Source organism: Bombina bombina, chromosome 1 (genome assembly GCF_027579735.1).
Source record: "Bombina bombina isolate aBomBom1 chromosome 1, aBomBom1.pri, whole genome shotgun sequence".
NCBI classification, from domain to species: domain Eukaryota; kingdom Metazoa; phylum Chordata; class Amphibia; order Anura; family Bombinatoridae; genus Bombina; species Bombina bombina.
The window spans coordinates 1,500,185,279-1,500,212,327 of NC_069499.1; the positions used below are offsets into that span (position 1 = coordinate 1,500,185,279).

At 41.9% G+C, this 27,049-nt stretch overlaps 1 protein-coding gene across 1 annotated transcript in view; it reads right to left on the reverse strand.

Annotated features, from left to right (window-relative positions):
• Nucleotides 1-27,049, reverse strand: part of CEP112 (centrosomal protein 112) — a 1,492,843-nt gene that overhangs the window by 1,161,867 nt on the left and 303,927 nt on the right. The window contains exon 7 of the mRNA XM_053707805.1: nucleotides 5,389-5,436. Within this exon, the coding sequence (XP_053563780.1) occupies nucleotides 5,389-5,436 (48 nt within the window). The remainder of the gene's footprint in view (nucleotides 1-5,388; nucleotides 5,437-27,049) is intronic.

The window sequence follows — 27,049 nt, forward strand, 5'->3', positions numbered from 1 at the left end:
AGATTCAGTTGAGGGGCCAAATCTGTGTAATCCCTGCTCCACTGACTGAGCCTGCATAGTTGCAGCGGTCTGAGATGTAAGCGTGAAAACGGTACTATGTCCATTGCCACTACCATTAAGCCGATTACTTCCATACACTGAGCCACCAAAGGGCGCGGATTGGAATGTAGAACCCGACAGGAATTTAGAAGCTTTGATAACCTGGACTCCGTCAAGGTAAATTTTCATTTCTACAGAATCTATCAGAGTCCCTAGAAAGGAAACTCTTGTGAGTGGGGATAGAGAACACTTTTCCTCGTTCACTTTCCACCCATGCGACCTCAGAAATGCCAATACTACGTCCGTATGAGACTTGGCAATTTGGAAGTTTGACGCCTGTATCAGGATGTCGTCTAAATAAGGGGCTACTGCTATGCCCCGCGGCCTTAGGACCACCAAAAGCGACCCTAGAACCTTTGTAAAGATTATTGGGGCTGTAGCTAATCCAAAGGGAAGAGCTACAACTGGTAATGCCTGTCTTGAAAGGCAAACCTGAGAAACCGATGATGATCTTTGTGTATCGGAATGTGAAGATAAGCATCCTTTAGATCCACTGTAGTCATATATTGACCCTCCTGGATCAGTGGTAGGATGGTACGAATAGTTTCCATCTTGAACGACGGAACTTAGAGGAATTTGTTTAAGATCTTTAGATCCAAAATCGGTCTGAAGGTTCCCTCTTTTTTGGGAACCACAAACAGATTTGAGTAAAAACCCTGTTCCTGTTCCTCCTTTGGAACTGGATGGATGACTCCCATAACTAGGAGGTCTCGTACACAGTGTAAGAATGCCTCACTCTTTATCTGGTTTGCAGATAATTGTGAAAGGTGAAATCTCCCTTTTGGGGGGGGAAGCTTTGAAGTCCAGAAGATATCCCTGGGATATAATTTCCAACGCCCAGGGATCCTGAACATCTCTTGCCCACGCCTGGGCGAAGAGTGAAAGTCTGCCCCCTACTAGATCCGTTACCGGATAGGGGGTCGTTCCTTCATGCTGTCTTAGAGGCAGCAGCAGGCTTTTTGACCTGCTTACCTTTTTTCCAGGTCTGGTTTGGTCTCCAGACCGTCTTGGATTGAGCAAAAGTTCCCTCTTGTTTATTATTAGAGGAAGTTGATGCCGCACCTGCCTTGAAGTTTCGAAAGGCACGAAAATTAGACAGTTTGGCCCTAAATTTGGACCTGTCCTGAGGAAGGGCACAACCTTTTCCTCCCGTGATATCAGCAATAATCTCCTTCAAACCAGGCCCAAATAGGGTCTGCCCCTTGAAGGGTATGTTAAGTAGCTTAGATTTTAAAGTCACGTCAGCTGACCATGATTTAAGCCATAGCGCTCTGCGCGTCTGTATAGCAAAACCAGAATTCTTAGCCGTTAGTTTATTCAAATGAACAATGGCATCAGAAATAAAATAATTGGCTAGCTTAAGTGCTCTAAGTTTGCCAAGTATGTCATCCAATGGAGTCTCTACCTGTAAAGCCTCTTCCAGAGACTCAAACCAGTACGCCGCAGCAGCAGTGACAGGGGCAATGCATGCAATGGTGTCACACTGGTTAAGAAATCTAAAATGAAGACACAGTATTTTAAGTAAAAAGACTGAATCAAAACTGCTGAGATGGGGAATAAGTAATAATATGCAAATAAATGTTTGTAGCAAGAAGATACTGAAAACCACAATAGTCACAGGGTGTGTGAAGGCAGGTTTCATGTATCAGCAGGCTGTAATTATTGTAAAGGATGTGTATAGTAATGTTAACCCTATGGCAGGCGGATAAAAGTGGATGCGCAGCTGTCTGCAGGGAAAACATATACCATATATCCTTGGAAAAAGGATAACTTGTTAATATAAACTCTTACATGTAAGATATGGTAATTTGGAGGACTCATATAATGATAATTAGGGATCAGCAAGAATTGGTAAGTATGGAGGAGTGAGAAACAGCAGGTAACGGTAAATACTGAATTTGAGAGAGAGCCAACTTAATAACGGAGCACAGAGGAGGTTAAGACTGCTTAATGTAAGTAACCGTAGTTTAGATAACATTCGTTTTAAGGCACTATGCAAGGTTTTAGATAACTCACAGTGTTTTCTCAAGAGCGGGTTAGAGGAGTATGCTGAGCGGCAGAGCAGCTGGCGTGTGACGTCACCGCGGTCGTGGCGGAGCTCCGTAGCAGCGATGAGAGAGATGAATGGAGCGGCACTATACCGGTGAACAAACAGCTTGAAAACTTTAGGAGTAGATTGGGAGTAGATGTTACAAGCAGTCCCAATAACAAGTGGTTGTCAGCAGAAAGGTGTTCAAGCAGATAAAAGGTTAATCTTGAATAAGTAACAGGATTGCAGCAAAAATGTATGAACAGCGTTCAGACAATAGGAGGCTTGGCTATTGTAGTGGTACTTCAATACTAAGCAAAGAATGAGTGAAAAAGGTGATCCTTAAATAGGATGGAGACAGGAATGTAGAGCAATGATTCATAAAGGGACAGTACCTGCATATGATAATGTATATGACTGAGAGGTAAATCCTGACAAATGGGCTGTAGGATAAAACCTTGTTGAATAAATATTTTCTTAAGGTAACCTTCTAATTTTTTATCCATTGGCTCTAAAAAAGCACAACTGTCCTCGACAGGGATAGTAGTACGCTTTGCTAGAGTAGAAACTGCTCCCTCCACCTTAGGGACTGTCTGCCATAAGTCCCGTGTGGTGGCGTCTATTGGATAACATTTTTCTAAAAATAGGAGGGGAATTAATAAATTATTAATAATTTCTGTAAACCTTTTAGGTATTGGAAAAACATCAGTACACACCGGCACTGCAAAGCATTTTTCCAGTCTACAAAATTTCTCTGGCACTGCAATGGTATCACAGTCATTCAGAGCAGCTAAAACCTCCCTAAGTAACACGCGGAGGTGTTCAAGCTTAAATTTAAATGTAGAAATATTAGAATCAGGTATCTTTCCTGAGTCATTAACATCACCCACTGACTGAAGCTCTCCTTCCTCAGCTTCTGCATATTGTGAGGCAGTATCAGACATGGTTCTTAAAGCGTCAGTATGCTCTGCATTTTGTCTCACCCCAGAGCTATCTCGCTAACCTCTAAGTTCAGGTAGTCTGGCTAATACCGCTGACAGTGTATTATCCATGACTGCCGCCATGTCTTGTAAAGTAAACGCTATGGGCGCCCTAGATGTACTTGGCGCCATTTGAGCGTGAGTCCCTTGGGCGGGAGTCAAAGGGTCTGACACGTGGGGAGAGTTAGTCGGCATAACTTTCCCCTCGTCAGATTCCTCTGGTGATAATTTTTTTTAAAAACAGAATATGATCTTTATTGCATAAAATGAAATCAGTACATTTGGTACACATTCTAAGAGGGGGTTCCACCATGGCTTTTAAACATAATGAACAAGGAGTTTCTTCTATGTCAGACATGTTTATACAGACTAGCAATGAGACTAGCAAGCTTGGAAAACACTTTAAATCAAGTTAACAAGCAAATATAAAAAACGATACTGTGCCTTTAAGAGAAACAAATTTTGTCAGAATTTGAAAAACAGTGAAAAAATGCAGTAAATCAAACGAAATTTTTACAGTGTATGTAATAGGCTAGCAGAGCATTGCGTCCACTTGCAAATGGATGATTAACCCCTTAGTTCAAAAAACGGATCAAAAAAACGAAATAGACGTTTTTTGTGTTTTTTAACAGTCACAACCAACTGCCACAGCAAGCTGTGGTCCTAGCTTCCCCAATAAACGACTTTGGAAAGCCTTTGAGCCCTTTAGAGATGTCCTATAGCATACAGGGGACTCCTGAGGGAAGCTAGATGTCACAGTTTGTAATTTTAACTGCACCAACTGTAACTTTTATACTATAACAGTGGAAAGCCTCAGTAAAACTGTTTCTAGTCAAAATTTAAGCCAGCCATGTGGAAAAAACTAGGCCCCAATAAAGTTTTATCACCAATGCATATATAAAAACGATTAAACATGCCAGCAAACGTTTATATTGCAATATCATAAGGGTATTACCCCTGGGAGTAAGCATGATACCAGTCGTTATTAAATCACTGTATTCAGGCTTAACTTACATTAATCCGGTATCAGCAGCATTTTCTAGTGTTTTCCATCTCTAGAAAAAATTATAACTGCACATACCTGATAGCAGAATAAACTGCACGCCATTCTTTCGCTGAAGTTACCTCATCTGTGTAATCCCCTCAGACATATGTGAGAATAGCAATGGATCTTAGTTACAACCTGCTAAGATCATAGAAACCTCAGGCAGATTCTTCTTCTATTTACTGCCTGAGATAAAATAGCACAACTCCGGTACTATTTAAAAATAACAAACTTTTGATTGAAGAAAATAAACTAACTATATTTAACCACTCTCTCCTACAACATCCTAGCTTGTTGAGAGTTGCAAGAGAATGACTGGCTATGACAGTTAGGGGAGGAGCTATATTACAGCTCTGCTGTGGGGGTCCTCTTGCAACTTCCTGTTGGGAATGAGAATATCCCACAAGTAATGGATGCTCTGTGGACTGGATACACCTTACAAGAGAAATAAAACAAGATAGTGCTCATGGGTTGATTTCTTAACCCTTATCAGTGTGGCTGTAACTTGGGACCAAAGATACAAGAGTGGAAAGTTGGTTGTCAAATATTATGAGGCTTAGGGCTCTTGCTTTTGTTACTTTCATTTTTGTTTTATTGCCAAACCAACCTGTATGGTTATATATTTATACCCCATAGCTCTCTATGAAGTATAGATTTCTATTGTTGGATCTCTCATTTAAGACTTGTGATGGTGGTATTAATCCAAAGCCTTCATGGTCTGTGCATTGGATGCCAACTTTTTTTTTTTTGAGCAGAGAGGGGTAGGAAAAATATTCTGCTTTAACTGGGGTTGAATTTGGTGGACAGCATGAGCGGGATCAAAATGATAAAACAGCATTCTTTCACATCTCTCATCTACAGCCAGCCTCATCATTCCAGAACAGATAAGTAATATGACATGATGGAACAGTCAGGATAGGACAGAAGAGTGCACTACATAGTCACTACAGTGTTGCATTTGGGGTAATAAGTAAGCATGGGTGACCCATGGCCGCCAGACATTGCTACAGCACAATGTATCTCAAAGTGTTGTATTGTGCAGTGTGTAAAAGGCAGCTTTCTAATTATATTGTAATTGGGTTAATACTTGTCCTTGTGACAGATAGGAAAAGCATTAAGTACTGCTTAGTGCAATATCAGGAAAATATGATATACAATTTGTGATAGAGAAAGGGGAGAAAAGGCACTGAATTACCCAAGCACACCATTGGTCACACTCATTACAAAACACCTACCGGAGACAGAGGGATCGGCTTCTCACGTAAATACCTGGGGTTTTCTATCTGTAAGATAAAAACACTCTCATTGGAATAAGAAAACTATTAGCCAATAGGAATTACAGGATTATTTTGATGCTGCTATCATCATATTACAAAAGAACTGGAGTATGTTAAGGACAAAGGTTTTCCATCAAAAGTTCCAAGACGACTTCTACTTCATTTATGAGTTGTGCTAATTACTTTCATGACTCAGTATTCAGTGTGCAATCCAACACAATACTGATATACAGGTATATGTATAACACAAGAAAAAGGGACAGTCTAGTACAATATTAACCTCTCATTATTCAGATAGGGCATGAAAGTAAATACACATTACACAGAAACGCACCTGAGTAAAAAGTGATTAAAATATTGATGAATAGTGAAAATGATCAAAAACAAAAAATTGGAGAGCAATGTCACATCAGTTAAACCAGCTGATCTGTTTCCGCTGTTCCCATACTCTTAGCTGTAATGTTTCTGCCATTCAAACCAAGGCTCAGTGATGCAGCAGTAATGCTCAAAAAATGGTCTACAAAATATTGATGTGATGCTACAGTTCCAACATTCATGATTCAGATAAGGAAATTTTAAAAAGTTTTCTAATTTACTTTTTATCATCAAATTTGCTTTGATCTCTTAGTATTCTTTGTTGAATGTAGGGCTGGGCGATATGGGAAAAAAATGAATATTGCGATTTTGGGCATGAAATATCGCGATTGTAATCGCGATTTTATTAAAATGCCTGTTAAACATACATTTCTCAATAAAAATGCATTAAACTTTACAGAATCTTAAAGTACATATTTCTCATTGTTTAATACAGGCTAAGAACATTAAAATACAAACAACAAAACTAGTTAAAATGAAACTAGCTGTAGGTACTTCTTGGTACTTAAAGAAAAACTATAATGTACTCCTTTTATTTATTGTATGTGTACACTTTTAAAAAAAATGTAACTCAGCAAAATCATATATATATATATATATATATATATATATATATATATATATATATATATATATATATAGGCAAAATGAGACAGTTGCACTCTCACAAACAATTTTCCAAGGGCCAGGGTGCTAGAGTAGGTGAAATGTAGTAAAGTAGAAAACAGCACTCTCTGGACTTAAATTTAAACAAATAGTTTAATAGGTTATTTGTTTAAATTTAAGTCCAGAGAGTGCTGTTTTCTACTTTACGATATATATATATATATATATATATATATATAAAACTCCAACAGAAACAGACAAACCAGAATGTATCAAATTAAAGAGTCAAATTTATTGACGTTTCGTGGAATAAAACTCCCCTATATATATATATATATATATATATATATATATATATATATATATATATATATATATATATATATATATATATAAAACATAATTTATGCTTACCTGATAAATTTATTTCTCTTGTAGTGTATCCAGTCCACGGATCATCCATTACTTATGGGATATTAACTCCTCCCCAACAGGAAGTGCAAGAGGATTCACCCAGCAGAGCTGCTACATAGCTCCTCCCCTAACTGCCATTACCAGTCATTCGACCGAAAACATGCAGAGAAAGGAAAACCATAGGGTACAGTGGTGACTGTAGTTTAATGGAAAAATTACCTGCCTTAAAGTGACAGGGCGGGCCATGGACTGGATACACTACAAGAGAAATAAATTTATCAGGTAAGCATAAATTATGTTTTCTCTTGTTAAGTGTATCCAGTCCACGGATCATCCATTACTTATGGGATACCAATACCAAAGCTAAAGTACACGGATGATGGGAGGGACAGGCAGGCTCTTTATACGGAAGGAACCACTGCCTGAAGAACCTTTCTCCCAAAAACAGCCTCCGAAGAAGCAAAAGTGTCAAATTTGTAAAATTTGGAAAAAGTATGAAGAGAAGACCAAGTTGCAGCCTTGCAAATCTGTTCAACAGAAGCCTCATTCTTAAAGGCCCAAGTGGAAGCCACAGCTCTAGTAGAATGTGCTGTAATTCTTTCAGGAGGCTGCTGTCCAGCAGTCTCATAGGCTAACCGTATTATGCTACGAAGCCAAAAGGAGAGAGAGGTAGCCGAAGCTTTTTGACCTCTCCTCTGACCAGAATAAACGACAAACAGGGAAGACGTTTGTCGAAAATCCTTAGTTGCCTGTAGATAAAATTTCAGGGCACGGACTACATCTAGATTGTGTAGCAGACGTTCCTTTTTCGAAGAAGGATTAGGACACAAAGATGGAACCACAATCTCTTGATTGATATTCCTGTTAGTGACCACCTTAGGTAGGAACCCAGGTTTAGTACGCAGAACTACCTTGTCTGAATGAAAAATCAGATAAGGAGAATCACAATGTAAGGCAGATAACTCAGAGACTCTTCGAGCCGAGGAAATCGCCATTAAAAACAGAACTTTCCAAGATAACAACTTGATATCAATGGAATGAAGGGGTTCAAACGGAACCCCCTGTAAAACATTAAGAACTAAGTTCAAACTCCATGGTGGAGCAACAATTTTAAACACAGGCTTGATCCTAGCTAAAGCCTGACAAAAAGCTTGAACGTCCGGAACTTCTGACAGACGTTTGTGTAAAAGAATGGACAGAGCTGAAATCTGTCCCTTTAAGGAACTAGCGGATAAACCCTTTTCTAAACCTTCTTGTAGAAAAGACAATATCCTCGGAATCCTAACCTTACTCCATGAGTAACTCTTGGATTCGCACCAATATAAGTATTTGCGCCATATCTTATGGTAAATCTTTCTGGTAACAGGCTTCCTAGCCTTTATTAAGGTATCAATAACTGACTCAGAAAAACCACGTTTTGATAAAATCAAGCGTTCAATTTCCAAGCACTCAGGTTCAGAGAAATTAGATTTTGATGTTTGAAGGGACCCTGGATAAGAAGGTCCTGTTTCAGAGGTAGCGACCAAGGTGGACAGGATGACATGTCCACTAGATCTGCATACCAAGTCCTGCGTGGCCATGCAGGCGCTATTAGAATCACTGATGCTCTCTCCTGTTTGATTCTGGCAATCAATCGAGGAAGCATCGGGAAGGGTGGAAACACATAAGCCATCCCGAAGGTCCAAGGTGCTGTCAAAGCATCTATCAGAACCGCTCCCGGATCCCTGGATATGGACCCGTAACGAGGAAGCTTGGCGTTCTGTCGAGACGCCATGAGATCTATCTCTGGTTTGCCCCAACGTCGAAGTATTTGGGCAAAGACCTCCGGATGAAGTTCCCACTCCCCCGGATGAAAAGTCTGACGACTTAAGAAATCCGCCTCCCAGTTCTCCACTCCCGGGATGTGGATTGCTGACAGGTGGCAAGAGTGAGACTCTGCCCAGCGAATTATCTTTGATACTTCCATCATTGCTAGGGAGCTTCTTGTCCCTCCCTGATGGTTGATGTAAGCTACAGTCGTGATGTTGTCCGACTGAAACCTGATGAACCCCCGAGTTGTTAACTGGGGCCAAGCCAGAAGGGCATTGAGAACTGCTCTCAATTCCAGAATGTTTATTGGTAGGAGACTCTCCTCCTGATTCCATTGTCCCTGAGCCTTCAGAGAATTCCAGACAGCGCCCCAACCTAGTAGGCTGGCGTCTGTTGTTACAATTGTCCAGTCCGGCCTGCTGAATGGCATCCCCCTGGACAGATGTGGCCGAGAAAGCCACCATAGAAGAGAATTTCTGGTCTCTTGATCCAGATTCAGAGTAGGGGACAAGTCTGAGTAATCCCCATTCCACTGACTTAGCATGCACAATTGCAGCGGTCTGAGATGTAGACGTGCAAAGGGTACTATGTCCATTGCTGCTACCATTAAGCCGATCACCTCCATGCATTGAGCTACTGACGGGTGTTGAATGGAATGAAGGACACGGCATGCATTTTGAAGCTTTGTTAACCTGTCTTCTGTCAGGTAAATCTTCATTTCTACAGAATCTATAAGAGTCCCCAAGAAGGGAACTCTTGTGAGTGGAAAGAGAGAACTCTTCTTTTCGTTCACCTTCCATCCATGCGACCTTAGAAATGCCAGTACTAACTCTGTATGAGACTTGGCAGTTTGAAAGCTTGAAGCTTGTATCAGAATGTCGTCTAGGTACGGAGCTACCGCAATTCCTCGCGGTCTTAGTACCGCCAGAAGAGCACCCAGAACCTTTGTGAAGATTCTCGGAGCCGTAGCCAATCCGAATGGAAGAGCTACAAACTGGTAATGCCTGTCTAGAAAGGCAAACCTTAGATACCGGTAATGATCTTTGTGAATCGGTATGTGAAGGTAAGCATCCTTTAAATCCACTGTGGTCATGTACTGACCCTTTTGGATCATGGGTAAAATTGTCCGAATAGTTTCCATTTTGAACGATGGAACTCTTAGGAATTTGTTTAGGATCTTTAAATCCAAGATTGGCCTGAAAGTTCCCTCTTTTTTGGGAACCACAAACAGATTTGAGTAAAACCCTTGTCCTTGTTCCGACCGCGGAACCGGATGGATCACTCCCATTAATAAAAGATCTTGTACGCAGCGTAGAAACGCCTCTTTCTTTATTTGGTTTGTTGACAACCTTGACAGATGAAATCTCCCTCTTGGGGGAGAGAATTTGAAGTCTAGAAGGTATCCCTGAGATATGATCTCTAACGCCCAGGGATCCTGGACATCTCTTGCCCAAGCCTGGGCGAAGAGAGAAAGTCTGCCCCCCACTAGATCCGTTCCCGGATCGGGGGCCCTCGATTCATGCTGTCTTAGGGGCAGCAGCAGGTTTCCTGGCCTGCTTGCCCTTGTTCCAGGACTGGTTAGGTCTCCAGCCTTGTCTGTAGCGAGCAACAGCTCCTTCCTGTTTTGGTGCAGAGGAAGTTGATGCTGCTCCTGCTTTGAAATTACGAAAGGAACGAAAATTAGACTGTCTAGCCTTAGGTTTGGCTCTGTCTTGAGGCAGGGCATGGCCTTTACCTCCTGTAATGTCAGCGATAATTTCTTTCAACCCGGGCCCGAATAAGGTCTGCCCTTTGAAAGGTATATTAAGCAATTTAGATTTAGAAGTAACGTCAGCTGACCAGGATTTTAGCCACAGTGCTCTGCGTGCCTGAATGGCGAATCCGGAATTCTTAGCCGTAAGTTTAGTTAAATGTACTACGGCATCTGAAATAAATGAGTTAGCTAACTTAAGGGCTTTAAGCTTGTGTGTAATCTCATCTAATGGAGCTGATTCAAGTGTCTCTTCCAGAGACTCAAACCAAAATGCTGCTGCAGCCGTGACAGGCGCAATGCATGCAAGAGGTTGCAATATAAAACCTTGTTGAACAAACATTTTCTTAAGGTAACCCTCTAACTTTTTATCCATTGGATCTGAAAAGGCACAGCTATCCTCCACCGGGATAGTGGTACGCTTAGCTAAAGTAGAAACTGCTCCCTCCACCTTAGGGACCGTTTGCCATAAGTCCCGTGTGGTGGCGTCTATTGGAAACATCTTTCTAAATATCGGAGGGGGTGAGAACGGCACACCGGGTCTATCCCACTCCTTAGTAACAATTTCAGTAAGTCTCTTAGGTATAGGAAAAACGTCAGTACTCACCGGTACCGCAAAATATTTATCCAACCTACACATTTTCTCTGGTATTGCAACTGTGTTACAATCATTCAGAGCCGCTAACACCTCCCCTAGTAATACACGGAGGTTTTCCAGCTTAAATTTAAAATTTGAAATATCTGAATCCAGTTTGTTTGGATCAGAACCGTCACCCGCAGAATGAAGCTCTCCGTCCTCATGTTCTGCAAATTGTGACGCAGTGTCTGACATGGCCCTAATATTATCAGCGCACTCTGTTCTCACCCCAGAGTGATCACGCTTACCTCTTAGTTCTGGTAATTTAGCCAAAACTTCAGTCATAACAGTAGCCATATCCTGTAATGTGATTTGTAATGGCCGCCCAGATGTACTCGGCGCTACAATATCACGCACCTCCCGAGCGGGAGATGCAGGTACTGACACGTGAGGCGAGTTAGTCGGCATAACTCTCCCCTCGTTGTTTGGTGAAATATGTTCAATTTGTACAGATTGACTTTTATTTAAAGTAGCATCAATACAGTTAGTACATAAATTTCTATTGGGCTCCACTTTGGCTTTAGCACATATAGCACAGATATCTTCCTCTGAATCAGACATGTTTAACACACTAGCAAATAAACTAGCAACTTGGAAATACTTTTCAAGTAATTTACTATAATATGAAAACGTACTGTGCCTATAAGAAGCACAGAAAAAGTTATGACAGTTGAAAATTAATAAACTGAAAAGTTATAGCATCAAATCTTTGTAAAAAACACAATTTTAGCAAAGGATTGCTCCCATTAGCAAAGGATAACTAACCCTGAAAAAATACAGAAAACAAAATTTATGCTTACCTGATAAATTCATTTCTCCTGTAGTGTGGTCAGTCCACGGGTCATCATTACTTCTGGGATATTATCTCCTCCCCTACAGGAAGTGCAAGAGGATTCACCCAGCAGAGCTGCTATATAGCTCCTCCCCTCTATGTCACCTCCAGTCATTCGACCAAAGGACCAACGAGAAAGGAGAAGCCCAAGGGTGTAGTGGTGACTGGAGTATAATCCAAAATTTTTTTTAGCCTGCCATAAAAAACAGGGCGGGCCGTGGACTGACCACACTACAGGAGAAATGAATTTATCAGGTAAGCATAAATTTTGTTTTCTCCTGTTAAGTGTGGTCAGTCCACGGGTCATCATTACTTCTGGGATACCAATACCAAAGCAAAAGTACACGGATGACGGGAGGGACAGGCAGGCTCTTTATACGGAGGGAACCACTGCCTGAAGAACCTTTCTCCCAAAAACAGCCTCCGAAGAAGCAAAAGTGTCAAATTTGTAAAATTTGGAAAAAGTATGAAGAGAAGACCAAGTTGCAGCCTTGCAAATCTGTTCAACAGAAGCCTCATTCTTAAAGGCCCAAGTGGAAGCCACAGCTCTAGTAGAATGAGCTGTAATTCTTTCAGGAGGCTGCTGTCCAGCAGTCTCATAGGCTAATCGTATTATGCTACGAAGCCAAAAAGAGAGAGAGGTAGCCGAAGCTTTTTGACCTCTCCTCTGGCCAGAATAAACGACAAACAGGGAAGACGTTTGACGAAACTCCTTAGTTGCCTGTAGATAAAATTTCAGGGCACGGACTACATCTAGATTGTGTAGCAGACGTTCCTTCTTCGAGGAAGGATTAGGACACAAGGATGGAACAACAATCTCTTGATTGATATTCCTGTTAGTGACCACCTTAGGTAGGAACCCAGGTTTAGTACGCAGAACTACCTTGTCTGAATGAAAAATCAGATAAGGAGAATCACAATGTAAGGCAGATAACTCAGAGACTCTTCGAGCCGAGGAAATAGCCATTAAAAACAGAACTTTCCAAGATAACAACTTGATATCAATGGAATGAAGGGGTTCAAACGGAACACCCTGTAAAACATTAAGAACTAAGTTCAAACTCCATGGCGGAGCAACAGTTCTAAACACAGGCTTGATCCTAGCTAAAGCCTGACAAAAAGCTTGAACGTCCGGAACTTCTGACAGACGTTTGTGTAAAAGAATGGACAGAGCTGAAATCTGTCCCTTTAAAGAACTAGCGGATAACCCCTTTTCTAAACCTTCTTGTAGAAAAGACAATATCCTTGGAATCCTAACCTTACTCCATGAGTAACTCTTGGATTCGCACCAATATAAGTATTTACGCCATATTTTATGGTAAATCCTTCTGGTAACAGGCTTCCTAGCCTGTATTAAGGTATCAATAACTGACTCAGAAAACCCACGTTTTGATAAAATCAAGCGTTCAATTTCCAAGCAGTCAGCTTCAGAGAAGTTAGATTTTGATGTTTGAATGGACCCTGGATCAGAAGGTCCTGTTTCAGAGGTAGAGACCAAGGCGGACAGGATGACATGTCCACTAGATCTGCATACCAAGTCCTGCGTGGCCATGCAGGTGCTATTAGAATCACTGATGCTCTCTCCTGTTTGATTCTGGCAATCAATCGAGGAAGCATCGGGAAGGGTGGAAACACATAAGCCATCCCGAAGGTCCAAGGTGCTGTCAAAGCATCTATCAGAACCGCTCCCGGATCCCTGGATCTGGACCCGTAGCGAGGAAGTTTGGCGTTCTGACGAGACGCCATGAGATCTATCTCTGGTTTGCCCCAACGTCGAAGTATCTGGGCAAAGACCTCCGGATGTAGTTCCCACTCCCCCGGATGAAAAGTCTGACGACTTAAGAAATCCGCCTCCCAGTTCTCCACTCCCGGGATGTGGATTGCAGACAGGTGGCAAGAGTGAGACTCTGCCCAGCGAATTATCTTTGATACTTCCATCATTGCTAGGGAGCTTCTTGTCCCTCCCTGATGGTTGATGTAAGCTACAGTCGTGATGTTGTCCGACTGAAACCTGATGAACCCCTGAGTTGTTAACTGGGGCCAAGCCAGAAGGGCATTGAGAACTGCTCTCAATTCCAGAATGTTTATTGGAAGGAGACTCTCCTCCTGATTCCATAGTCCCTGAGCCTTCAGAGAATTCCAGACAGCGCCCCAACCTAGTAGGCTGGCGTCTGTTGTTACAATTGTCCAGTCTGGCCTGCTGAATGGCATCCCCCTGGACAGGTGTGGCCGATAAAGCCACCATAGAAGAGAATTTCTGGTCTCTTGATTCAGATTCAGAGTGGGGGACAAATCTGAGTAATCCCCATTCCACTGACTTAGCATGCACAATTGCAGCGGTCTGAGATGTAGGCGTGCAAAAGGTACTACGTCCATTGCCGCTACCATTAAGCCGATCACCTCCATGCATTGAGCTACCGACGGGTGTTGAATGGAATGAAGGACACGGCATGCATTTTGAAGCTTTGTTAACCTGTCTTCTGTCAGGTAAATCTTCATTTCTACAGAATCTATCAGAGTCCCCAAGAAGGGAACTCTTGTAAGTGGAAAGAGAGAACTCTTCTTTTCGTTCACCTTCCATCCATGCGACCTTAGAAATGCCAGTACTAACTCTGTATGAGACTTGGCAGTTTGAAAGCTTGAAGCTTGTATCCCGAAATTCCTCGCGGTCTTAGTACCGCCAGAAGAGTACCCAGAACCTTTGTGAAGATTCTTGGAGCCGTAGCCAGTCCGAATGGAAGAGCTACAAACTGGTAATGCCTGTCTAGAAAGGCAAACCTTAGATACCGGTAATGATTTCTGTGAATCGGTATGTGAAGGTAAGCATCCTTTAAATCCACTGTGGTCATGTACTGACCCTCTTGGATCATGGGCAGAATTGTTCGAATCGTTTCCATCTTGAACGATGGAACTCTTAGGAATTTGTTTAGGATCTTTATATCCAAGATTGGCCTGAAAGTTCCCTCTTTTTTGGGAACTACAAACAGATTTGAGTAAAACCCTTGTCCTTGTTCCGACCGCGGAACTGGATGGATCACTCCCATTAATAAAAGATCTTGTACGCAGCGTAGGAACGCTTCTTTCTTTATTTGGTTTGTTGATAACCTTGACAGATGAAATCTCCCTCTTGGGGGAGAGGATTTGAAGTCCAGAAGGTATCCCTGAGATATGATCTCTAACGCCCAGGGATCCTGAACATCTCTTGCCCAAGCCTGGGCGAAGAGAGAAAGTCTGCCCCCTACTAGATCCGGTCCCGGATCGGGGGCCCTCGATTCATGCTGTCTTAGGGGCAGCAGCATGTTTCCTGGCCTGCTTGCCCTTGTTCCAGGACTGGTCAGGTTTCCAGCCTTGTCTGTAGCGAGCAACAGCTCCTTCCTGTTTTGGTGCAGAGGAGGTTGATGCTGTTCCTGCTTTGAAATTACGAAAGGAACGAAAATTAGACTGTCTAGCCCTAGGTTTGGCTTTGTCCTGAGGCAGGGCATGGCCTTTACCTCCTGTAATGTCAGCGATAATCTCCTTCAACCCGGGCCCGAACAAGGTTTGCCCTTTGAAAGGTATATTAAGCAATTTAGATTTAGAAGTAACATCAGCTGACCAGGATTTTAGCCACAGTGCTCTGCGTGCCTGAATGGCAAATCCGGAATTCTTAGCCGTAAGTTTAGTTAAATGTACTACGGCATCTGAAATAAATGAGTTAGCTAACTTAAGGGCTTTAAGTTTGTCTGTAATCTCATCTAGTGTAGATGATTGAAGTGTCTCTTCCAGAGACTCAAACCAAAATGCTGCTGCAGCCGTGACAGGCGCAATACATGCAAGAGGTTGCAATATAAAACCTTGTTGAACAAACATTTTCTTAAGGTAACCCTCTAATTTTTTATCCATTGGATCTGAAAAGGCACAGCTATCCTCCACCGGGATAGTGGTACGCTTAGCTAAAGTAGAAACTGCTCCCTCCACCTTAGGGACCGTTTGCCATAAGTCCCGTGTGGTGGCGTCTATTGGAAACATTTTTCTAAATATCGGAGGGGGTGAGAACGGTACACCGGGCCTATCCCACTCCTTAGTAACAATTTCAGTAAGTCTCTTAGGTATAGGAAAAACATCAGTACTCGCCGGTACCGCAAAATATTTATCCAACCTACACATTTTCTCTGGTATTGCAACTGTGTTACAATCATTCAGAGCCGCTAACACCTCCCCTAGTAATACACGGAGGTTTTCCAGCTTAAATTTAAAATTTGAAATATCTGAATCCAATCTATTTGGATCAGAACCGTCACCCACAGAATGAAGTTCTCCGTCCTCATGTTCTGCCGCCTGTGAAGCAGTGTCTGACATGGCCCTAATATTATCAGCGCACTCTGTTCTCACCCCAGAGTGATCACGCTTGCCTCTAAGTTCTGGTAATTTAGCCAAAACTTCAGTCATAACAGTAGCCATATCCTGTAATGTGATTTGAAATGGCCGCCCAGATGTACTCGGCGCTACAATATCACGCACCTCCCGAGCGGGAGATGTAGGTACTGACACGTGTGGCGAGTTAGTCGGCATAACTCTCCCCTCGTTGTCTGGTGAAATATGTTCAATTTGTACAGATTGACTTTTATTTAAAGTAGCATCAATATAGTTAGTACATAAACTTCTATTGGGCTCCACTTTGGCATTAGCACATATAGCACATGTATCTTCCTCTGAATCAGACATGTTTAACACACTAGCAATTAACTAGCAACTTGGAAATGCTTTTTTAAGTAATTTACAATAATCTGAAAACGAACTGTGCCTATAAGAAGCACAGAAAAAATTATGACAGTTGAAAATAATTAAGTTATAGCATCAATCTTTGTCAGAAATATACAATTTTAGCAAAGGATTGTTCCCATTAGCAAAGGATAACTAACCCAGGCAGCAGAAAAAAATACACAAATAAACGTTTTTTATCACAGTCAACTACAATCTTCACAGCTCTGCTGTGATGATTACCTCCCTCAAAAAAGGCTTTGGAGATCCCTGAGTTCTGTAGAGATGAACCGGATCATGCAGGAAGAAAATGAACCTCTGACTGAGTTTTTTGATGCGTAGTAAAAGCGCCAAAAATGGCCCCTCCCCCTCACACATAACAGTGAGAGAGATCAGTGAACTGCTTTAATTTAACCCCTTAATGACCACAGCACTTTTCCATTTTCTGTCCGTTTGGGACCAAGGCTATTTTTACATTTTTGCGGTGTTTGTGTTTAGCTGTAATTTTCCTCTTACTCATTTACTGTACCCACACATATTATATACCGTTTTTCTCGCAATTAAATGCACTTTCTAAAGATACCATTATTTTCATCATATCTTATAATTTACTATAAAAAAAATTATAAAATATGAGGAAAAAATGGAAAAAAACACACTTTTTCTAACTTTGACCCCCAAAATCTGTTACATATCTACAACCACCAAAAAACACCCATGCTAAATAGTTTCTAAATTTTGTCCTGAGTTTAGAAATACCCAATGTTTACATGTTCTTTGCTTTTTTTGCAAGTTATAGGGCCATAAATACAAGTAGCACTTTGCTATTTCCAAACCATTTTTTTCAAAATTAGCGCTAGTTACGTTAGAACACTAATATCTTTCAGGAATCCCTGAATATCCCTTGACATGTATATATATTTTTTTAGTAGACATCCCAAAGTATTGATCTACGTCAATTTTGGTATATTTCATACCACCATTTCACCGCCAAATGCGATCAAATACAAAAAATCGTTCACTTTTTCACAAACTTTCAGTTTCTCACTGAAATTATTTACAAACAGCTTGTGCAATTATGGCATAAATGGTTGTAAATTCTTCTCTGGGATCCCCTTTGTTCAGAAATTGCAGGCATATATGGCTTTGGCGTTGCTTTTTGGTAATTAGAAGGCCGCTAAATGCCACTGCGCACCACACGTGTATTATGCCCAGCAGTTAAGGGGTTAATTAGGGAGCATTTAGGGAGCTTGTAGGGTTAATTTTAGCTTTAGTGTAGTGTAGTAGACGACCCCAAGTATTGATCTAGGCCCATTTTGGTATATTTCATGCCGCCATTTCAACGCCAAATGCGATCAAATTTAAAAAAACGTAAAAAGTTTCACAATTTTAGGTTTCTCAATGAAATCATTTACAAACAGCTTGTGCAATTATGGCACAAATGGTTGTAAACGCTTCTCTGGGATCCCCTTTGTTCAGAAATAGCAGACATATATGACTTTGGCGTTGCTTTCTGGTAATTAGAAGGCCGCTAAATGCTGCTGCGCCTCACACGTGTATTATGGCTAGCAGTGAAGGGGTTAATTAGGGAGCTTGCAGGGTTAATTTTAGCTTTAGTGTAGAGATCAGCCTCCCACCTGACACATCCCACCCCCTGATCCCTCCCAAACAGCTCCCTTCCCTCCCCCACCCCACAATTGTCCCCGCCATCTTAAGTACTGGCAGAAAGTATGCCAGTACTAAAATAAAAGGGTTTTTAAAAATAATAAACTTTTTTTGTCAGCATATTTACATACGCTACTGTGTAGGATCCCCCCCTTAGCCCCCAACCTCCCTGATCCCCCCCAAAACCGATCTCTAACCCTCCCCTCTGCCTTATTGGGGGCCATCTTGGGTACTGGCAGCTGTCTGCCAGTACCCAGTTTGCAAAAAAATATGGGGTTTTTTTACTTTTTGACCGTTTTTTCTGTAGTGTAGCTTCCCCCTCCGCACAGACCAACCCCCACCACCTAACGGATTTCTTTTTTATCCAATTTGTTTATTTTTGTATGCAATTTTGTTCCATTTTGCTACACTTTTTTTTCTGTGTGTAGCGGTTCCCACCCGCTCCCTCCCCGTGCACGCGCCCGCCCCCACCCTCCCGTGCACGTGCGCGCGTCAGTGCGCGCCCCCGGCATCCCCGCCCACGATCCCGCCCCCCCTCCACACCACTAGGGCCATCGATGGCCGCCACCCGCCTCCCGGTCCGGCTCCCACCCACCAACGATGTAATCTACCGATCTCCGGTGCAGAGAGGGCCACAGAGTGGCTCTCTCTGCACCGGATGGCTTAAAACGGTTATTGCAGGATGCCTCCATATCGAGGCATCACTGCAATAACCGGAAAGCAGCTGGAAGCGAGCAGGATCGCTTCCAGCTGCTTTCCACACCGAGGACGTGCAGGGTACGTTCTCAGGCGTTAACTGCCTTTTTTTTGAGGACGTACCCTGCACGTCCTTGGTCATTAAGGGGTTAAACAAAAACTATTGCCAAGTGGAAAAAATAGTGCCCAAAACATTTTTTCACCCAGTACCTCAGAGAAATAAACGTTTTTACATGCCAGCAAAAAAACGTTTAACCTCAATAAATTAATTGTTATTTAAAACCTATTGCAAGTCCCTGCAAATTAGGTTAAGTCTATGCATACAGTATAAATCCAGTGAAGTACCATTCCCCAGAATACTGAAGTGTAAAATATACATACATGACAGCCTGATACCAGCTACATCTACTGCATTTAAGGCTGAGTTTACATTATAACGGTATGGCAGGATTTTCTCATCAATTCCATGTCAGAAATAACAAACTGCTACATACCTCTTTGCAGATTAATCTGCCCGCTGTCCCCTGATCTGAAGTTTACCTCTCCTCAGATGGCCGAGAAACAGCAATATGATCTTAACTACTCCGGCTAAAATCATAGAAAAAACTCCGGTAGATTCTTCTTCAAATTCTACCAGAGAATGAATAACACACTCCGGTGCTATTATAAAATAACAAACTTTTGACTGAAGTTAATAAACTAATTAAATCACCACAGTCCTCTCACACATCCTATCTATTCGTTGGGTGCAAGAGAATGACTGGAGGTGACGTAGAGGGGAGGAGCTATATAGCAGCTCTGCTGGGTGAATCCTCTTGCACTTCCTGTAGGGGAGGAGATAATATCCCAGAAGTAATGATGACCCGTGGACTGACCACACTTAACAGGAGAAATAAACGTTTTTTTATCACAGTCAACTACAATCTCACAGCTCTGCTGTGAGTGATTACCTCCCTCAAAACAAGTTTTGAAGACCCCTGAGTTCTGTAGAGATGAACCGGATCATGCAGGGAAGACAATAAACATCTGACTGAATTTTTTGATGCGTAGCAAAAGCACCAAAAAAGGTCCCTCCCCCTCACACATAACAGGATCAGTAAACTGTCATAAATTAAATAAAACGACTGCCAAGTGGAAAAAAATAGTGCCCAAAACATTTTTTCACCCAGTACCTCAGAAAATTAAACGATTTTACATGCCAGCAAAAAACGTTTAACATTAATAAATTGAGTGTTATTAAAAAGCCTGTTGCTAGTCCCTGCAAATTAGGCTAAAGTTTTATGCATACAGTATAATTCCAGTGAAGTGCCATTCCCCAGAATACTGAAGTGTAAAATATACATACATGACAGCCTGATACCAGTTGCTGCTACTGCATTTAAGGCTGAGTTTACATTATATCGGTATGGCAGAATTTTCTCATCAATTCCATTGTCAGAAAATAATAAGCTGCTACATACCTCTTTGCAGATTAATCTGCCCGCTGTCCCCTGATCTGAAGTTTACGTCTCCTCAGATGGCCGAGAAACAGCAATATGATCTTAACTACTCCGGCTAAAATCATAGAAAAACTCAGGTAGATTCTTCTTCAAATTCTACCAGAGAAGGAATAACACACTCCGGTGCTATTATAAAATAACAAACTTTTGATTGAAGGTATGAAACTAAGTATAATCACCACAGTCCTCTCACACATCCTATCTATTCGTTGGGTGCAAGAGAATGACTGGTAATGGCAGTTAGGGGAGGAGCTATGTAGCAGCTCTGCTGGGTGAATCCTCTTGCACTTCCTGTTGGGGAGGAGTTAATATCCCATAAGTAATGGATGATCCGTGGACTGGATACACTTAACAAGAGAAATATATATATATATATATCTACATACACACACACACACACACACACACACACGTATTATTTTTTTTCCTTCTTTTTTCAAATTTTTTATCCTGACTGATAATGAGCCCTGCTCCTGTCTAGGGAATCCAATACAGGCATAAAGCAGTAGGGGTGGGGGGCTGCTCCTTTCAGAAATGCTGTGCCTTGCTGATATCAAATACATTGTAGATGCAGTTAACCCAGCAGCTAGCTAGCAGAGGGGACTGCAGTTTTAGCATTTTTGGCAGATGTGGGGTTAACTGCATCTGCTATGTATTTGAGTTGTTTCTCAGAGAGCAGGAGATTGTGTGGGAGGTTCCATGATGATTACATACCCTAAGTTTCAGACTGCAGACATCCCTAGGGGAAAATAATAAGTGGCTTTCCCTACTCTTCACTCTCCTGCATGGGCTCTGCTTTTAGACATAGATTGATCGGCTGCTACTAAGATCACAAACAGACCACGTTATGCATTATGCGATTATTCGTGCAGCCCTAGTTGAAAGCTAAACCTAGGTAGGTTCATATGCTAATTTCTAAGCCCTTGCAGGCCACCTCTTATCTCAGTGCATTTGGACAGTTTTTCACAGCTAGACAGCACTAGTTTATGTGTGTCACATATATAACATTGTGCTCACTCCCTTGGAGTTAGCTAGGAGTCCACACTGATTGGCTAAAATACAACTCTGTCAAAAGAATTAAACTAAGGGGCAGTCTGTAGAGGCTTAGATACAAGGTAACCACAGAGATAAAAGGTATATTAATATAACCGTCTTAGTCATGCAAATCTATGGAATAGGTAATAAAAGGATTATCTATCATTTTAAACAACAAATATTCAGGAGATTGACAAAGACTGCACGTCAGTGGAAACGCGTTGCTCAATCTTTTGGTGGAAGTATGTGATTGGGATCACAGCGGTAGTCGGAGAAAGCAACATAGGATCTCCGTTTTTTTGTTTAGTGCACATTTGGAGTTACAAGTCTGTTGAAATCCAGCCGCTCTGGAAAATATCCCTCAAGAACACCATGAAGAAAACTTACAGCAGCATACATGGGCACGGGAACTCCTCTAGTGTAAGTAAGCATAAACACCTCAGTTCCCAGTTCTGGCATACATTTCAAAGAGCGCTGTCTCTTTTTTGTTGCAGCTCCTACTGCTTCATTGTCACGAATATCTCTGAAGCGTTACAATGAATTTTACTGTGTGAACTAGCAGTTGTTTTTGTTTTTAAGGATACTACATCAATTTATGTTTTTTTATCTAGAGTGGTCTAAATAAGTGTAATTGGGGGACCTTCCGGGCGGCAGCCACGACAGGTCGCCGTTTTGAGTGCGGTGCCTGACCAGAAGAATAAACTTGACATAATACCTCAACAAGGGGTTAATTGCTGTGAAATCTTATATACTACGAACAAGCTAATCACACTGCAGCTGAGGGTCCTAAAATTAATAAGTCAGCTGCCAGCATCAGAACACCGGAGCCAATATTGAGGTTGCAGCCTCTCACTTACCCTCCGGCAGAGTGCCTCAGGCCTCTGCCGTATCACAACGCAAAGGACACGTTGTAACACCACTCCAGAAATGGAGGAAGTTTGTATAATTGTGCAAAATCTTTTGCAGGAGCTCCAGTTTGCTGCCAGATTTGACCGTCTCGTTTCTATATATGTTTCCGGCCACTTTTTCTGAACCTACTGTTCCTGCCTGGAGTGAAGCAGATGGCCCTCTGGAATGGAGTGGTGGGTTTAGCCTTTGTGACCAATTCATATTTTTGGAGCACCAGAACCTGCCTGAGGGACTACATGGCCAGCATGATGTGCTTGATCAGAGTGGGACACCGGCAATTTTACAAGGACCGAAACTAAGAACAGAGACCTCTCTGGAGAGTGTCATAGTTTTTGCTCCATTTCCCACAATGTCAAATAATACCGGAATAAGTGCCACCATAACCCGAGAGTGTTTGGGAGTGGTGCTATTGTTTGACGGTCTGAGTACTCGGGATCAACATATGGACTATGTAAGATTGTTTGATCTACACAATGTGGACTGCTTTGAACAAAAGACTCCTATCCAGAAACTCGACACACAGCAAACCTGTTCCCATAAAATTGGTATAGGGTAAAAATGCTCCTATTGATGTGACCCACTTTTGAGCGCCTATCCGTATAACTTAATGATGGCCTTATAGCCTTATATATTTGCTTTTGCGTTTAAATCTGCATGTTTATTAAATGGCAATATTAATGCACTGCTATCATGGTTAGGGTCTGCTTACATCCAGTTGCCACTGTTGCTTATCTAGATCCCTATTTGCTGCCCTAATATAAATATGATTGTGGATACCTTGAATCTCTAATTTACCGATGGCATCTCAGTGGCTTCTATATTACACTAAAGACAGGGGCAGACAGTTTTGCCCTGTACGATACGTATAGCCATCAGAGTAATAGGTCTGGGGGACAGCTTATGTCTATAAAAATATATGCTCACTGCCCCATTATATACTTGGTAAAAACAAGTTACGTCATTACATTGCAAGGGAATGTTTAAAAGTAGATTTAACCCAGCAATCTATACTAAGTTTACACTGCCTCATAGGCGTATATCTCTAGCGATGGGGAATCTGTTGGCACTCTACAAATAACCGATAATAATAATATCTCCCTGCTGTGTTACCAGTTTGATTATTTACTGGTCTGGGATATTGCAGATACTTTACAGTAAACGCTAGTCCTGTGTTCTTTGGGATTTATTATTTGAGGCAAGCAGAAAGCTGGTGTGTATTATATATGTGGCCTATAATCACTTTAAAGTTTTCATGTCCCTCTGTAGTTCAGGTGTTTGACATTGCTGATGCCTTTATAGAAACATAACTATTTCTTATTTTACCTACTTAAAGTCTATAGACCATACCCATAGGATAGTTACTCCCAGATATTCCTATCCTCCCTATACTATGTTTTATTACATTTGAGAGAGAACATTGTACTGTATTCTTTCTGAGAGTTAAGTATACCTAGTTGTGCAAATGTAATCTTTTAAACTTGTTTTATTTTTGGTTTCTTCGTTCATAATACATATTGTTCTCTAATATTTACAGAGATCCAAAATCTAAATATTTACCTATGCTGTTGTTTACGTATAGCAGTCAAGGGTCCAAGAGTGGCCCTAACATCTAAATAAACCTCCTATGTCTCATACAGGTGGTATTAAAGGTCCAAGAGAGGCCTAATTATGTCCAGGAGGTAGAAAATGAGAGTTCTTGTTTTTCTTCAGCTATTGTTGTACAACACAGTTCAAGTTATAATTGTATAATACATAGATATCCTGTGTGTCCCTTAAAGGGACATAATACTCATATGCTAAATCACTTGAAACTGATGCAGTATAACTGTAAAAAGCTGACAGGAAAATATCACCTGAGCATCTCTATGTAAAAAAGGAAGATATTTTACCTCACAACTTCCTCAGCTCAGCAGAGTAAGTTCTGTGTAAAAAGTTATACTTTAGCTGTTGCTCAGCTGCAGCTAAAAAAAAATAAATGAAGAAATGAACTGCAGCCAATCAGCATCAGCAGTGCTGAGGTCATGAACTCTTTTACTGTGATCTCATGAGATTTCCCTTAACTCTCATGAGATTTCATATTAAACTTCCTTGAACTGAATAGGGAAATAAGATGAGTGTGCACGAAAGCTCAATCCCTTAGCTGTCCCGGAACAGACATACTGATTTGCTGCTTAGAAGTCCTTTACAATGGGATGTGGATACTGAGGAATTTTTGAGGTAAAAACAGAATTTATGTTTACCTGATAAATTACTTTCTCCAACGGTGTGTCCGGTCCACGGCGTCATCCTTACTTGTGGGATATTCTCTTCCCCAACAGGAAATGGCAAAGAGCCCAGCAAAGCTGGTCACATGATCCCTCCTAGGCTCCGCCTTCCCCAGTCATTCGACCGACGTAAAGGAGGAATATTTGCATAGGAGAAACCATATGATACCGTGGTGACTGTAGTTAAAGAAAATAAATTATCAGACCTGATTAAAAAACCAGGGCGGGCCGTGGACCGGACACACCGTTGGAGAAAGTAATTTATCAGGTAAACATAAATTCTGTTTTCTCCAACATAGGTGTGTCCGGTCCACGGCGTCATCCTTACTTGTGGGAACCAATACCAAAGCTTTAGGACACGGATGAAGGGAGGGAGCAAATCAGGTCACCTAGATGGAAGGCACCATGGCTTGCAAAACCTTTCTCCCAAAAATAGCCTCAGAAGAAGCAAAAGTATCAAACTTGTAAAATTTAGTAAAAGTGTGCAGTGAAGACCAAGTCGCTGCCTTACATATCTGATCAACAGAAGCCTCGTTCTTGAAGGCCCATGTGGAAGCCACAGCCCTAGTGGAATGAGCTGTGATTCTGTCAGGAGGCTGCCGTCCGGCAGTCTCGTAAGCCAATCTGATGATGCTTTTAATCCAAAAAGAGAGAGAGGTAGAAGTTGCTTTTTGACCTCTCCTTTTACCAGAATAAACAACAAACAAGGAAGATGTTTGTCTAAAATCCTTTGTAGCATCTAAATAGAATTTTAGAGCACGAACAACATCCAAATTGTGCAACAGACGTTCCTTCTTTAAAACTGGATTCGGACACAAAGAAGGCACGACTATCTCCTGGTTAATGTTTTTGTTAGAAACAACTTTCGGAAGAAAACCAGGTTTAGTACGTAAAACCACCTTATCTGCATGGAACACCAGATAAGGAGGAGAACACTGCAGAGCAGATAATTCTGAAACTCTTCTAGCAGAAGAAATTGCAACCAAAAACAAAACTTTCCAAGATAATAACTTAATATCAACGGAATGTAAGGGTTCAAACGGAACCCCCTGAAGAACTGAAAGAACTAAATTGAGACTCCAAGGAGGAGTCAAAGGTTTGTAAACAGGCTTGATTCTAACCAGAGCCTGAACAAAGGCTTGAACATCTGGCACAGCTGCCAGCTTTTTGTGAAGTAACACAGACAAGGCAGAAATCTGTCCCTTCAAGGAACTTGCAGATAATCCTTTCTCCAAACCTTCTTGAAGAAAGGATAGAATCTTAGGAATTTTTACCTTGTCCCAAGGGAATCCTTTAGATTCACACCAACAGATATATTTTTTCCATATTTTGTGGTAAATTTTTCTAGTTACAGGCTTTCTGGCCTGAACAAGAGTATCAATGACAGAATCTGAGAATCCTCGCTTTGATAAGATCAAGCGTTCAATCTCCAAGCAGTCAGTTGGAGTGAGACCAGATTCGGATGTTCGAACGGACCTTGAACAAGAAGGTCTCGTCTCAAAGGTAGCTTCCATGGTGGAGCCGATGACATATTCACCAGGTCTGCATACCAAGTCCTGCGTGGCCACGCAGGAGCTATCAAGATCACCGATGCCCTCTCCTGCTTGATCCTGGCTACCAGCCTGGGGATGAGAGGAAACGGCGGGAATACATAAGCTAGTTTGAAGGTCCAAGGTGCTACTAGTGCATCTACTAGAGTCGCCTTGGGATCCCTGGATCTGGACCCGTAGCAAGGAACCTTGAAGTTCTGACGAGAGGCCATCAGATCCATGTCTGGAATGCCCCACAGATGAGTAATTTGGGCAAAGATTTCCGGATGGAGTTCCCACTCCCCCGGATGAAATGTCTGACGACTCAGAAAATCCGCTTCCCAATTTTCCACTCCTGGGATGTGGATTGCAGACAAGTGGCAGGAGTGAGTCTCCGCCCATTGAATGATTTTGGTCACTTCTTCCATCGCCAGGGAACTCCTTGTTCCCCCCTGATGGTTGATGTACGCAACAGTTGTCATGTTGTCTGATTGAAACCGTATGAACTTGGCCTTTGCTAGCTGAGGCCAAGCCTTGAGAGCATTGAATATCGCTCTCAGTTCCAGAATATTTATCGGTAGAAGAGATTCTTCCCGAGACCAAAGACCCTGAGCTTTCAGGGGTCCTCAGACCGCGCCCCAGCCCACCAGACTGGCGTCGGTCGTGACAATTACCCACTCTGGTCTGCGGAAGCTCATCCCCTGTGACAGGTTGTCCAGGGACAGCCACCAACGGAGTGAATCTCTGGTCCTCTGATTTACTTGTATCGTCGGAGACAAGTCTGTATAGTCCCCATTCCACTGACTGAGCATGCACAGTTGTAATGGTCTTAGATGAATGCGCGCAAAAGGAACTATGT